Raw genomic sequence first — 15,993 nt, forward strand, 5'->3', positions numbered from 1 at the left:
CAGGTGGATCGCTTGAGCCCAGGAGATCAAGACCAGCCTGGGCAACATGAAGAAACCTCGTCTCTACAAAAAAATGCAAAAATTAGTCAGATGTGGTGGCACACACCTGTAGTCCCAGCCACTTGAGAGGCTGAGGTGGCCAGGAGTTTGAGGTGGCAGTGAGCCATGATCGGGTCACTGTACTCCAGCCTGGGTGACAGAGTGAGAACCTGGCTCAAAAAAACAAAACAAAACAAAAACAAAACAAAACAAAAAACCCAGTAAATGCAAAGATGGGTATAAAATGAAAAGCACCTTCACTTTCCAAACCCCTCTCTAGAGGTAACAAGTTCCCTGTGTATCCTTCCAGACATTTACTGCATCTACAAGCACCCCTTGTTTATTAAGATCATGTTATATATACCGTTTGGCACACTGCTTTTTATTTTCTTTTACTTAATAAAAAAATTGACACCTTTTCATACATGGATTTACTTTTCTTTCTTTTCAATGCCAATCTCTTTTTTTTTTTTCATTTGATAAATATTTACTTAGCCTAGCTCACTGTTGTAGGAGAGTGATCCACAGTAATTAATACAAATAAAGTACCTGCTGCCAAGGTGCTTACATTCTAGTAAGGGAGACATAAAATCAACCAATCATCAGTCAGTCAACAAAGAATAAATGAACGAAAGTAATTTTAGAGAGTGATAAAGTGAACAATGAAAGGGAGCTGAAATTGTAGGAAGTTGGGACAGACATGGCCATTTTAGATTAAGGAGTCTCCATGTTGCCCAGGCTGGTCTTGATCTCCTGGGCTCAAGCGATCCACCTGCCTCTGCCTCCCAAAGTGCTGGGATTATAGGCATGAGCCACCGTGCCCAGAACATTTGCTGCTTTTTATAATAAGGGAAGGTGCCTCTGAGGAGGTGGAATATGAACCGAGACAGAATATATGAAATAAGCTATGCAAAGAAGTGGGAGGACATTCCAGAAGCGACTACACAACATGTCTGAAGGCTGAAGGCAAGAACAAGCCTGATGGTCTGAAGCTCACCAAGATGTCCAGTGTGACTGGCAATAGTGAGCAAGGCATACACTGATCCAAGGTGAAATAGAAGAGGTAGATGTAATTAGGTCAGTTAGGGAGACTGTTGGCAAATCTCAACTTTCTAAGAGAAGGTCTAGCATGGTGAGGAGGACAGCTGTCCTGGGAGCCTGAACCTTCTCTACTCCCTTTTCAACATTAGAGTAGCTGCAAAATCTTAGGGAAATCGCTTCACCCCTCCCTGGATCTCAGCTGCTTTTTCATCTATAAGCGACAGGGCTGTTGGGAAGCGAAGGAAATGTTTTGTGCTGGAAGACTGAAGCTGAAGCCGGGAAACCCTCCTGATCTAAGAGCTGTGTGATAGGCTAAATAATGGCTCCCAAAGGTGTCCACATCCTAATCCCCAGAACCAGTGACGATGCTATCTTATGGCAAAAGGGACTTCATAGATGTGATTAAGGATCTTGAGATGGGGAGATGATCCTGGATTATCCAGGTGGGCCCAACATAATCACACGGATCCTAGTAAGACAGAGCAGGTGGGTTAGAGTCAGAGAGAGAGGTGACCACAGAAGCAGTGCTGAGAATCACGTGCGCCTTGGGCCGAGAACATGGGCAGCCCCTAGAAGCTGGAAAAAGCAAGAAATGGATTCTCCCCTAAAGCCTCCCGAAGGACCTGCCCATCCATTTTAGTCACTGATTACAGGCCTCCGGCGCTGTAAGAAAATAAATGTATGTTATTGCAAGCCACTAAGTTTGTGGAAATTTGTACAGCAGCATGTGCTGTAACCACATGATTCTAAAATGCCGTGGAATCAAGCGAGGGAGTACTCGCCTGTGGTAGAGGATAAGCAGAAAGTGACAAAGAGAAAGCTCTGGGGAGAAGCAGGAAGCTCTGCGGGAGGAAGGGGAAAACAGGGCTTGGGGCTGTGGAGTTTGATGTGAGCTGGCTTCCCATCAGAGGACCCATATAAGCTATTAATACTTCCTACATTTAATGTTGGCCACGGGTCTGGCTTGGGGATGAGGGCCAAAGGGATGGAGGTGAAGAACTCAGGGTCTGAAAGAGGAAAGCTTCCTTTTTCCCTCAAACTTTATGCTATACAATTTTATTGTGTGGACCTTAAGGCAAGATTTGGGCAAGTCCAAGCCAATAGGAGGTAACAACTATCCTGGTTGGCCTAGGGCTGCAGGGTCTCCTGGGGTGCAGGACTTTCCATTTTAAAACCTAGGGTCTGGCTGGGTACGGTGGCTCACGCCTGTAATCCCAGAACTTTGGGAGGCCGAGGTGGGTGGATCACCTGAAGTCAGGAGCTCGAGACCAGCCTGGCCAACACGGCAAAACTTCATCTCTCTTAAAAATACAAAAATTAGATGGGCATGATTGTGTGTGCCTGTAATCGCAGCTACCGGGGGGCTGAGGCAGGAGAACTGCTTGAAACTGGAAGGCGGAGGTTGCAGTGATCAGGCCTGAGATCATGCAACTGCACTCCAGCCTGGGTAACAGAGCAAGACTCCATCTCAAAAACAAACAAACGAACAAACACACACACACACACACACACCTAGGGTCCCAGGCAAACTGGGATGAGTTGGTTACTCCAGCTGATAGTCTAAAGGGGTCTCCCTAACCAGGACAGAGGTTACTGGGTCACCTATACAATAACGCTAAAATGCAAAAATGTACAGGCATCTAACACATGTTGCTCTGGGGAATAAACCATGCCCCTCTGGTGTCAGCCACATACCCTAATTTGGTACTATAAAACTCATGTGTCTGGCGACACATTCCCAATTCACAGGAAACGATCCTTGGATTCCAAAATGGGAAATACCTGCTGAGGTCATCATGAAACAGGGGCTGGGAATTTCAGCTGGGCAAGAAACAAGGCCTGTGTGTGCCAGAAACAAATCTGTCAGGCCAGGCGCAGTAGCTCTCGCTTGTAATCCCAGCATTTTGGGAGGCTGAGGCGGGCAGATCACCTGAGGTCAGGAGTTTGAGAACAGCCTGGCCAACATGGTGAAACCCTGTCTCCACTAAAGATACAAAAATTAGCCAGGCATGGTGGCACGTGCCTGTAGTCCCAGCTACTCAGGAGGCTGAGCCAGGAGAATGGCTTGAACCTGGGAGGCGGAAGTTACAGTGAGCTGAGATTGTGCCACTGCACTCCAGCCTGGGCGACAGAGTGAGACTCCATTTCAATAAATAAATTAATTAATTAATTAATTAAAAAAATTAAAAAGGCCAGGCGTGGTGGCTCATGCCTAAAATCCCAGCACTTTGGGAGGCCAAGGTGGGCGGATCACAAGGTTGGGAGTTGGAGACCAGCCTAACATGGTGAAACCCCGTCTCTACTAAAAATACAAAAATTAGCCGGGCGTGGTGGCGAGCGCCTGTAATTGCAGATACTCAGGAGGCTGAGGCAGGAGAATTGCTTGAACCCAGGAGGCAGAGGTTGCAGTGAGCCGAGATCGTGCCACTGCACCCCAGCCTAGGCGACAGGGTGAGACTCCATCTCAAAGCAAAACAAAACAAAACAAAAAAACCAGATCTGTCCACTAAGGGGCTGCCAGTCACTGTAAGAGATACAGGAAAGTGCATACTGCCAGCCCCTGCTCTGGCAAGTGAAGATTCAGTGTATGATCCTCCCCAGCTTCACCAGACCCTTCCCACCTTCCCCCAGGCTCTCAGCCACTTGCTCAGCACGGAGCCCTGAAAAGAAATTCCCAAACTGAATCCCAGCTCAACCACTAACCAGCTGCATGACCCTGAACAAATCATTTGACTTTGCTAAGCCTGCTTGTTCATCCCACAGATGGTGATGATACCACTTTCCTTCATACAGGGAAAAATGATAGCACAGTTGTTTGACACCTGGCAGGGCTCCAGCTTATACTTCCACAAGTAAAACTCATCAGCATCCTTTCCTCCCTTTCCCACCTGAGTGCCAAGTGATGAACACACTTAGGAAGGAGCTGGGCGAGTCTGGGCTGGCGTAAGGTAAAAGCAGCTGTGGGGTCAACTATGGGACCAAGAGAAGCTCAGAAATCATCTCTCGCTCTTCCACCTTCAGCTGTGATGTCCATTAGGAGCTGGAAAGTGGTACCCAAGGCAGGCTCTCTGATAAGAGGGAAAGAGATATTTGTCAAGAATTCTTACCCCAGGTCACGTAGCTCTCACACTTTATTTCCCTCCCTCAAGCTGTCTTGTTCTGCCACAAAACATGACAGGCAGAGTGAGCCCAGTAAAGCAATCAGATCCATCCTCTCTCTAGAAACCCTCCAAGGGCTACCTGACTCACTGGGAATAAGAACCCAAATCTTCACTGTGCCCACAGGGTCCTGCATGAGCCCCCAGCATAACCTGCAGCTGGATTCTGCCCTGCACACTCCCCTCCAGACACACCTGCCTCCTCGCTCTTCCTCAGATACATTAGATAGGCCAAACACAGCCCCTCCCGGGGCCTCTGCCTAGCTCCTCCTTTTGCTTGAAGCTTGCTCTCCAGATGGTAGTCATGGGGCTGGTTCTCTTCCTTCGGGTCTGGATTCAAAGGCCCTTCTCAATGAGGCTTCCCTGGGCTACCTTCTTGAAAGCTTCTGCTCCCCCACACCTCATTTCCTGCTGTCTGCTTTAGTTCTTTTCTCCCTAACGCGTGTCATCTAGCGTGCCACCTAGCGTGTCACTCCCGCACTGGAATGGAAGCTCTGCCAGGGAGGGATGCTGGGCTGACTTGTTCACCTCAGTATCCCCCAGGGCTGAAAACAGTGCCTGACATACAATGGGCTGGCAGAATGTGTTGAATGAGTGACAGGCTTGGGTGTGTGTACATGTCAACAGAGGGGTGGAGACAGGAATAACCCCTAGGTCAAGCTGACTGAAGGCTGGAGATGATGGGATCTCACGCCTGGTGGTGGGAGGGAACTGACAAAGCCATGACAGGGACAGGTTTGAGGTCACTGCATGTGGAGGTGGGTTTGGAAGTGTGACATGGAGGGATCAGTTTAGAGCTTCCATTTTCTGTGGAGAAGGAGTCCAGGTGGAAGGGGAGGAGTCAGAGACCCATGCCGCATAGAGAGAGTCTAAAATTTTCACTGTGAAGAGCTGACCAGAGAAACTCCAGCCAGCTCTGAGAGCCTTGGTGAACTAGTGACTGTGGGACTGACAGTGGTCTCAGCGAGCCTCCCATGTGCCGCTTCTACAGCAGCATCTGATGTTCAGCTGCAGGCACGAGAGAGAGGGGACAGCAGATTCATCCAGGCTGAGGTTCTGGCAGGCAGCTCCCATGAAGAGACAGAAGGACAAGGAAATTTGGATTGCTTGGCAAGACGGTTGCTGAAATGGTGGCCAACGTCTCAACACTCGATACTGAAGGAAGAGAAGAAAGGAAGGGGCTGAGAGACTGGAAGAGAGGAGCTAGGATCCTGGAGGAAGGAGCTCTCCCCAGGAGAGAGTATGCTTGGAGGTGGAGGCAGTGATTGGAGATGTGGGAAGAGGAGCAGTCCTGAGTGCTGACAAGAACCCAGGCATGCGTGCAGCAGGGGTTGTGAAGGTGAGGGGCCCGCATGTCATCTCACAGGATGGGGCAGGGCTTAGGGGCAAGAGGAAGACTCAAGCCACAGCCCAAAGAAATGCCAAAGTCCTTAAGAAGTGAGAGAACCTGGCTAGGCACACGGTGGCTCATGCCTATAATCCCAGCACTTTAGGAGGCCAAGGCGGGAGGATCATTTGAGGCCAGGAGTTCAAGACCTGCCTGGGCAACATGGTGAGATCCTATCTCTACAAAGAATTCTGGAACAAAAGTAGCCAGGTGTAGCAGTACGTACCTGTAGTCCCAGTTACCTGGGAGGCTGAGGCAGGAGGACTGCTTCAGCCCAGGAGGTTGAAGCTGCACTGAGCTATAACTCCACTCCACTCCAGCCTGGGTGACAGAGTGAGACCCTGTCTCTCTCTCTTTTTTTTTTCTTTTTTTTGAGACAAGTCTCGCTTCACCAGGCTGGAGTGCAGTGGCAAGATCTCAGCTCACTGCAACCTCCAAGCTTGAACCTGGCTCAAGCTATTCTCCTGCCTCAACCTCCCGAGTAGCTGAGATTACAGGTACCTGCCACCGCGCCCACTTAATTTTTGTTAGAGACGGGGTTTCACCACATTGGCCAGGATGGTCTCGATCTCCTGAACTCATGATCCACCCTGGCCTCCCAAAGTGCTGGATTACAGGTGTGAGCCACCCTGCCTGGCTGAGACCCTGTCTCTTAAAAAAAAAAACAAACAAACAGATGAATAAAGAAAAGAATGGCTGAGCACGGTGGCTCACACCTGTAATCCCAGTACTTTTGGAGGCTCAGGCGAGCATATCACTTGAGGTCAGGAGTTCAAGACCAGCCTGGCCAACATGGTGAAGCTTACTAAAAATACAAAAATTACCTGGGTGTGGTGGCACATGCCTATAGTCCCAGCTACTTGGGAGGCTGAGGCAGGAGGATCCCTTGAACCCGGGAGGTGGAGGTGCAGTGAGCCAAGACCGCACCATTGCACTCCAGCCTGGGCACGAGGGAGCGAGACTCTGTCCCCCTTGCCCACAAAAAAAAAAGAAAAGAAAAGAAAAGAAAAGAAATGGCCGGGAGCGGTGGCTCACGCCTGTAATCCCAGCACTTTGGGAGGCTGAAGCGGGCGGATCACCTGAGGTCAGGAGTTTGAGACCAGCCTGGCCAACATGATGAAACCCCGTCTTTACTAAAAGTACAAAAATTAGCTGGGCGTGGTAGCACGTGCCTGTAATCCCAGTTACTCAGGAGGCTGAAGCAGAATTGCTTGAACCCAGGAGGCAGAGGTTGCAGTGAGCCGAGATCGTGCCATTGCACTCCAGCCTGGGCAACAAGAGTGAGACTCCGTCTCAAAAAAAAAAAAAAAAAAAAAAAAAAAAGAAAAGAAAAGAAAAGAAATGAGAGAACTTGGCTGGGAGATCAGGAGACATGTCAAAGGGGAAGTGGTCAAGAGAGTGATAAGAACCTTCAGAGAGCAAAGGTTTTATGGGGGGTGGAAGAGACGTGGTCTGGAAGCTGCAGGGGAATCAAGAGGGACACAACCACATCACTTCTGGTCTTTCCAGCTCAAAATTCTGACATATGCAGGTAGGGACAGACCCTTCCACTGTGGGTCTAAAATCTGGCCCTAGCTTTCGAGGGCACCACATTCTTGGCAAGACAAAAAAAAAGTTTCCTCTTTTGTATTGACTACATTTGCCCCCTGAGGTTCCCTATTGAAAAGCTGCATCTCTGCCCTCTCTCTGTCTTAAGGCAACTTACAAATTCACAGAAAAGCTGAAACTATCCAGGCGTGCAGCCTGCACTATTGAATAAGTGAGTTTCTGGAGAACGCCCTCTGCACGAAGCTCAAAGGGGTTTGGCAAAAGAAATCTGAAGTGAGCTTGAGCTGGCACTCTGATTGCCTGGGGGGGTATCCAGGTCCCATCGCTTATCAGCAGGGGACCTTCGGTAAGTCCTTTAACTTCTTTGTGCCTCAGTTTCCTCATCTGTCAAATGGAGAAGTTAGACGACCTGTGAATACTTTTCACCATGTTGGCCAGGCTGGTCTCAAACTGGGAGGAGGATTTCTGGCAAAACTTTTGCTTTGCTTTCTTGATAGGGAGCAAAGAGAGACTGGTGTCCATATTCCCCCTTCTTCCTGCCTTGGATACAGAAGTTGATGTCTGGAGCTGTGGCAATCATATTATAATCATGGGGCAAATGTCACTGCTCTAAGGTGTGAAGAAAGGCAGAAGGAGCCTGGGTCCCTGATAGGGGGGTGGTGGGAGTAGGGGGGTGCAGCTGAACAAAAGCAGGTGATCTTCCACCTTTACTCTTGTTATGTAAGAAAAGTAACTCTCAATTTGCATAACCACATTATTTGGGGTTTGTGGTTAGTGATTGCTGGACACGATTTCTAAGCTTAGAGTGCCTCCTATTTAAAGGAGACTCCTAGGAAAGCACAGCACACGCTAGATCCAGGTCATCCACTTCTCTCAAGTCATCTTCAGAGATCAAAGGCTAAAGGCCCTAGCATGAACCCCATTTTTCCATTCCAAATAGAATGTAAAGGGTGGCACCGATTAGGAACGGCAGGAGAACAACGTCGAGGTGTGCGCGAGGGCACGGTGTGAGGCCTTGCTCAGCAAAGGGGAGCTGCCACCCTCGGAGCTGAAAAGTGAGCAGATACTACCACTTCCCCAAGCCTGGTCCCCAGCCCAAGCTCTGCTGAGGAGGAGCCCTCTGACAAAGTAAAGGAAGGTTGTTCTGGCCAAGAGTCACTGAACCTGGCTATTTAATCTAATCACTCACTCATAAAAATCACAGAGCCAGTTCTGAATTACGGTGGTGGTGGTGAAGAATGCAAGTTTAAGATTGCTATGGCTCTTTTATGCCAATCCACCATATCGATCCAAAAGCTTCTTAAACAGCCTTAAATGAACTGAAAGGTTGAATTTGGTGAGCTCCTCCGCTTCCCTTCTCTCCCAGTCATCCAGCTTCCCGCCCCCAAGGATAGGGGAGAGGCTGGAAAAATGAGCTTTGAAATTGCAGTCTCATAAAAGCAAAACTGAGAAAAGACAAAACAGTGATGGAGAAAGCCAGACGATCATTAAAAAACAAAACAGGAGTCTCTCCCAGGCCGCGCCCACACGGGCTCGCCGCGCTCGCTCGTCACCACCGACACCCCACCTCTTGCCCTCCGCATGGGAGGGGCAAGAACGCGATCAGTTCGCAGCTTCCAGGCAGGTGATGAGGTTAGCAAGTCCCGCAGTCCTCCGATAGCTGGCGGCGGGGGTCTGGCAGGTGCCCGGACCCTCCGAGGGCCCCACGCCCGCGCGCCCCGGGGCTCGGGACCGCTACCCGCGGCTCACCTGCGCGCCCGGGCTCTGGGGCCCTGCTCCCGGGAGGTGGCGCGGGCCTGGCTCCCGTCGCAGCCCCGGCCGCCCCCGCCAGGGAAGTCGCGAGCGTGTCCGGCTTGCCCCGCCCGCCTCCCAGCCCGCACTCACGCTCCACGTCGTGCAGCTTGGCCCGCTCCTCCTCCAGCTTGCCCTTGAGGCTTTCGGCCTCGCTCTTCAGCGACGCCAGCGTCTCGTTCTCGTGCAGCGCCTCGGTTGCCATCTTCGCGCGGGGACGCGGCGGGGAGGGAAGCGGAGAGCGGGGATGCGCTGAGCCGCGGTGGGCGCCGCTCCAGCTGCCGTCCCCGGCCCGGAGCGCCGCCCCACGGTCCCGCCCTCCGTGATGACGCCAGCAGCTGCGGGCCTGGCTGCTGCGCCTGAGCCCCCAGACCCCGGCACCTGGGCGCGCGCTCTGGCGCAGTGCCCAGTGCGATGTCCGCGTCAGCGCTGCCGCGCACACTACCCCGGAGAGGCAGGGAGTGTCAGGCCCATTTTACCAGCGGGCAAACTGAGGCTCAGGAATGCTGGGTGATTTGCCCGAGGACGCACACAGAGGGAAGGGCCAAGCCGGATTCCACCTCGGGACTCCCCGCTTCTGGGGAGACCGGTGAGGCTCCCGCGACACGGCCCTCCCATCCCCACGCCTCTCGTGCAGATCTCCGCTCTGTGGGACTTGATTGCGGGCTGCGGGCCCGGCTTCTGCAGGCAGAGAGAGGACGTGAGAGGAGACGGCTACGAGGCTTGGCCGCAGGTAGCTATGGTGCTCCCCCGACAAGGAACGGGAAACCCTCTTCGTTTGTTAATCTAAATATACAAAAATAAAACTAGTTGCTGGGTTCTGAGACGGAGTCTCTGAGGCATTAGGAGGCCCACCCTTAGTTTTTCTTTTCTTCACGCAGGAATCAAGTCCCTGGCCTGGGGGAGGCAAAAGGAGATGGGCCGTGGGTCGGTGGGTGCGCGGGCTCAGACCTGGGGCTTCTGAGCCCACGCCCAGGCATCTGGGACCCCTCACTTCTGAGGCCACCTCCAGCCCTTTAGAATGAAGGGCTGGCACAGTTCTAGCAGGATGCACATTTAGTGACTTCTGTCAGACTGAAGCATCCCCTCGCCCCAAGCGCCTGAAGTGTGAGGGCAGTGTTCTAAGTGCTTTAATTCGCATTTGTTTAATCCTCGCAGGAGTCACCTTGAATGGGCACTCTTATCCCCACTTTACAGAAGAGGAAACTGAGGCACAGAAAGACTGAGTGATTACTCAGGGGGCACGCTCCAAGAAAGAGGGAGAGACAGGATTTGGACCCAGACAGGCTGGCTCCATAGTCCTCTGGACTTTGCTGTGGCTGATCCAACTCAAGCCTTCTCCTTTTTGCCTCTTCTGTGATCTTGCATGCGTTTGTGCAGAGAACGAGAAGGCAGATCAAAGTTACAAATTCTGTGGGAACATCATTAAGCAGAATCTTGGGTGCTGTCCCCACCTCTCTGTACCTGCTCCCTCCCAGAGGAGCCAGCCTGCACTTACTGCCCCGGGCCCTCTCTATCTGAGAAAAGTTGAAGGTACTTGATATAAATCTGTACATAGTTGTTTTGCAGGTTAGAGTCTGAGATCCTCAGTTTCCTTATCTGGAAAAGCTTCTTCATAGGATCTGCTTCATAGGATTGTTATGAGAATTAAGTAAGATGGTGTGGGCCGGGCGCGGTGGTTCACACCTGTAATCCCAACACTTTGGGAGGCCAAGGTGGGTGGATCACCTGAGGTCAGGAGTTCGAAACCAGCCTGGCCAACGTGGTGAAACCCTCTCTCTACTAAAAATACAAAAAGTAGCCGGGTGTGGTGGTGCATGCCTGTAACCTCAGCTACTCAGGAGGCTGAGGCACGAAAATCACTTGAACCCTGGAGTCAGAGGTTGCAGTGAGCCGAGATTATGCCACTGCACTCCAGCCTGGGCAACAGAGTGAGACTCAAAAAAACAAAAAGATAGTGTGGGTGAAGACCTTAGCACACTTCTGCATACATAGCAGATGCTTATTCGCTGTTAGTTCTCTTTTCTGTTCCCATCCATATATTAATAGATTTATTTGTCGTTGTTCCTCAGTATTTAAGTATTTAGCATAGTACTTGCATATGGTAGGTGCTCAGTTAATGCTAGTTTATTAAATTGATGTATAAAACAATATATAAAATATATAAATCTGTATAAACTATGTTAAAAATATAAACGTATAACAAACATGTTTATAAATGGATAAACATATAAATACAATTATTTAAGTATAAGATAAGAATGTAAAAATTTAAAAGCAAAAATATTACACCTGTTTGAGAGTTTGTAGAGCAAAAGGTTAAGAGCACAGGCTCTGTCTAGATCTGACTGCCTGGGGGCAAATCCTGGCTCTGCCGTGTGGCCTGAGGGATTTACCTGTCTGTGTCTCGGGCTCATCTGTAATCGGGAGACAACGCCTCCTCCAGACTCTGGATGGCATTCGGAGAGAGCAGTGCGTGGCACACAATATGCATCTGTTATTATTACTGAGGCTGCCTGTGACACTTGAGCAGTTCACATGAGATAATTTAAATGAGACACTGGGTCATGGGGGATACTTTTCACAAGGGCCATCTCGGGGGGCTCAGGCAAGGCAGCCTCGTCTCATCACCTCCTTAGGCTGGCTCTGGACCATTACAGGATGTGTGTGTGTGGTTCAGGGTCCTCCTGGCTGTGAAGATCTGAGGCACGTGGTACTTCTCACTGGTGTGTGCCGTCTTCTGGAGGTTCTTTCTGTAAAATAAACCTCAAACAGCCTCCAACCTGGAGAATCAACTATCTAGATATAAGGCCATCAAACTTTTAATGGTTGGGCAGTTTGCCAAGTGCTTTCTTGTATTTTGGTGTTCACTCCCTTCTTGTATTTTGGTGTTCACTCCCGCTGAGGAAGCCAGATATCGGAAAAGTGAGGTCAGCTACATTCCACAGTGGTTGAGATAAAGGGTCACTCCTATTCATGAAAAGGGCCCAATGGGGACTGCGTCTACATCATCCCAAACACTTGGATGAAAGGCCAGCTGTCAGTCACTAGATGTCTCCTCAGCTGAATGATGCTGTCTGAATATTTGGGAACCCCCAAGTAGAGAGTAGAGATTGTATTAAAGTAATTGTGTTTTTTGCCATTGCTTTCAATTGAAAGCAATGAGAATTGTTATGAGAATTAAGTAAGATGGTGTGGGCTGGGCACAGTGGTTCACACCTGTAGTCCCAATACTTTGGGAGGCCAAGATGGGTGTATCACCTGAGGTCAGGAGTTCAAAACCAGCCTGGCCAACATGGTGAAACCCTCTCTCTACTAGAACTACAAAAATTAGCTAGGCGTGGTGGTGCGTGCCTGTAACGTCAGCTACTCAGGAGGCTGAGGCATGAGAATTGCTTGAACCCTGGAGTCAGAGGTTACAATGAGCCGAGCTCGCACCATTGCTTCAATTGAAAGCAATGGCAAAAACCACAATTACTTTTGCACCAACCTAATAGTGGCGCTAGCCGTCAACTGTTCCCTAGAAGAGTATCTCCAGGCATGGCCCCTGTGCCTGGGAGAACCTATGTGCCACAGAGGACTCAAAATCTGGGATTTTGCAGAGGAAGTTGTTTAAAAAGCAGAAGGTTAGATTAATAAATAATGGGGAGGGGGGTAAGGCCCCCAGAAAGCAGGTTTGTTTTTAAGAACTAAATGTCCTCAGTTCTACAATTCGCAGAGCCAAGTTAGAACATAGAATGTAGAAATATACTACAGGTAGAAGCCCGTTACACCTAGACTGAAGACACATCCAAACTGCTATGCTGTATCAAAGCGTTTTTATGCCACCCTAGGCTGTTTACTTGCTATTTGCTTTAAGGGAGTAATTTTGAATGTAATCACTGTCAGGGGTTACAATGAAATCAGAAGGATAAAAAGCGCCCTTTCTTTTTCAGTTGGATAAAATGTATTCCTCTCTTTGATTGTATTACAGATTTTGTTGTTTTAAGTATGTGAGGATTTCCTACTGGGCTTTTCAGGAGGAGTGCTTTACCACTTTTCACCAAGTGGGGGCTCTGCTCAGCTGCACTATTGAGCTCAGCTATGCAAATTCTCTGAGATAGGACTAATTCTTAGGGCTTCAGTGATGCTGTGGGCATTTTTGCTGCAAGATCTGAAGCCTGTGCACAGCCACCTCTGGTGCGGACTTGATTTTGTGTACTTTGAAAATTCCAGGATTTGTATTCCATTCCTAGTCTTTGTTGAAGGCTTAGGACGAAAGAGTACTTCTGAGCTGAATTTTGCTCACTACTGAGGCCCTGTAAGATTCCATCTTCATTAGAGCTGGACCCACACACCACTGGGACCTGTCCTTGGAAAGATGCTCCCAGACTGTTTATTTGCCAGCTTCTCTTTTAGCTTGATTGCCTGCCAAGCAGACTTGTAGAAGTCAGAAGAAAAAAGTATTAGCCCTAAGAAAGAATAGAAGCTAAAACATTCATTGAGCACTTTGCTTGCTGGGTACTATTTAAAATAAGTTATCAAATGAAATCATGTGATCCTAATAAAACTCTTATGATGTAGGTGCTATTAGTATTTCTATTTGCAGATGGGAAAACAGGCTTCAGGAGAAAGGTGAGAACCTCCTTGCACACCACTAACTAGGAATATAAATAGGATTTGGACCCAGGCAGTCAGACACTAGAATCCACATCCTGAACCTCTATGCTATACTGCCTGGCCAAGCCTAGGCATACTGAAAAGTGTGTGTTATAGAAACTGATTCTATGGCAACTCATCTGTCACAGGACTCTCGCTTGACTGTTTTAAGACAGATAACTAAATTTTTTTTTAAAGTGGCACTTACGATTTCTGCACATGTTGAACAGTAGCTGAGTTGTTGAGATTTCTTGAAAACTGGTCTCAGAGCTCTTTGTTTGAAACATTTGTCACATGAGCCAAATACATTAGCAAGAAAGGTCTGATCACACATCTTCTACCCAAGATGAACTGAGAAAAAGTGAAAAGAAGGGAGAGGGTGTGAGAAAAGCCAATGGTTTTAGCTTTCTAAAATCTCTTCTTGCTTGTACCATGGTAGCTGTTCAGACGTCTACATGTGGGATAGAGTATATGCAATTAATTTATAACCTTTCAACTATTACAACATGCTGGGTCAATACAACTCATTTATTTAATCAGTGAGAAAGCATCAGACAGTAGGTTTTCTGAACTTAACGCGTCTAACCAGTTTTTTGGCAGCTGGCAGACACAGTCAGGATTGATCCTGGCAGCACAGTATCAATTCTGTGGGGTTTCACAACGGAAAATGTTGTTGTAATGGATGCTATAATTTAAAACTTTTAAAAACATTCCTCCCATCAGGGTGAACTTTTAAAGATAAGGGTCAGCAAATGATGGAGCCTGACCCTAACCAAAGCCAGGGGGCTGAGTAAGGGTGGTGTGGGTTCCCTGCAAGGCAAGCACCCACTTATTAAACATTTGACAGCCAAAGACCCAGGGTCCCTGTCTGTTCACAAGGAAGTCAACAGACAGGCCCAGGCCACTGCAGGGAGGCAGCCTTGAGGCAGCACAAGCATCTAGTGGTTTCAGGGACAGGCTGTGGCTGCCTGGTCCCGGACCACCACTGAGGCTAGTTACCTGATCTCTCTGAAGCTTAGTTTTGCTAATCTGTCAAGTGGAGATCTTAAAATCTACCCTCTGAGGTTATCAGGAGAATGATAAGAGTCAGTGCATAAAGCACTTAGCTCGAGGTTGGTAATACAGAGAGTGCGCCAGTGCCCTGAGTGGCAGCAGTAGCGGGAACAGTGGCTGCCTTGGGAAGGAGGGATAGGGGAAGGGGCAGGGTGAGGCTGGAGATGCGAAGGAAAAAAATGAGAGGAGCCTATGGCAACGGTTCAGACAAGACGCGAGGAAGTCATGGACTAAAGGTGAGAAAGTAACTTTTATCTGAGGAATGCAAGCCCTTTTAAATTATCAGGCCCAGAGAGTCATGAAAATGAGACAGCAATAACGTCCTAGTCCCCACTTTGAGCTGTGTATTCATCTTTTTATTATTATTATTGTTATTGTTATTTTGAGACAGAGTATCTCTCTGTCTCCCAGGCTGGAGTGCAGTGGCACAATCTTGGCTCACTGCACCTCATTCTCCTGGGTTTAAGGGATTTTCCTGCCTCAGCCTCCCAAGTAGTTGGGATTACAGGCATAAACCACCATGCCAGGCTAATTTTTGTATTTTTAGTAGAGACAGGGTTTCACCATGTTGGCCAGGCTGGTCTCGAACTCCTGACCTCAAGTTATCTGCCCACCTCGGTCTCCCAAGGTGCTGGGATTACAGACATGAGCCACCACACCTGGCCTCACCTCTTGAAACTGCTTGCTATTCACACAAGTAGCTAAAAAACAACCTAATAATGCCACACTGGACACTATAACCCACACCCTGTAGTGTAACAATGTATAGCCAATCACTAATCAATGTTATTTCTGTAAACCAATGAGAATTCCTGACAACTTTGTATCAGCCAACTCCCTGTCCCTCTTTTTTGCCTTAAAAAAAAAAAAAAAACTGCTTGTAACAAAGGCCAAACAGAGATAATGTTCAAGGTTACTTGGGTCTGGGCCTTCCAGGCATCTGTCCTCACTTTGGCTCAGGTAAACTCCTTAAATCTTGTTTTGTGCTACAGCCTCTTCCTTTTAGGCCCACAGAGCAATGTAGTGGGATGGACTTGGACCATGCTTAGGAAAGAGAAAGAGAAGGAGCTGGATTTGGCATGTGGGGTTGAGGAGGGGGAGATGTGGGTGCTGTGGCCTAGATTTCTTTGGGAGACCGAGGGGTTATGTTGCCATTGCTGGAGATGAGGACAAAGCGGTTAAGGGGGAAGGGAGGCCAGTGTGGCCCTGTCAATTTGGTAGGTGTTCCAGAGTAAGTCCCTTCAAGATTCAAAGAAATGACTCCCTGAACATAAAGATAATTGGGAGCGGTGGTCTGAACATTTCAACAGAGTCAAATCTGAGAGGGATGCATTTATG

General features: G+C 48.9%; 1 protein-coding gene across 1 annotated transcript in view; it reads right to left on the reverse strand.

The window, feature by feature from the left end:
• The window catches only part of GNB5 (G protein subunit beta 5), a 56,305-nt gene extending 46,936 nt beyond the window's left edge, over positions 1 to 9,369 (reverse strand). The window contains exon 1 of the mRNA XM_050797941.1: positions 9,058 to 9,369. Within this exon, the coding sequence (XP_050653898.1) occupies positions 9,058 to 9,169 (112 nt within the window). The 5' untranslated portion in view covers positions 9,170 to 9,369. The remainder of the gene's footprint in view (positions 1 to 9,057) is intronic.
• Between the last annotated feature and the right edge of the window lie 6,624 nt (positions 9,370 to 15,993).

This window comes from Macaca thibetana, chromosome 7 (genome assembly GCF_024542745.1).
Source record: "Macaca thibetana thibetana isolate TM-01 chromosome 7, ASM2454274v1, whole genome shotgun sequence".
Lineage (NCBI taxonomy): Eukaryota > Metazoa > Chordata > Mammalia > Primates > Cercopithecidae > Macaca > Macaca thibetana.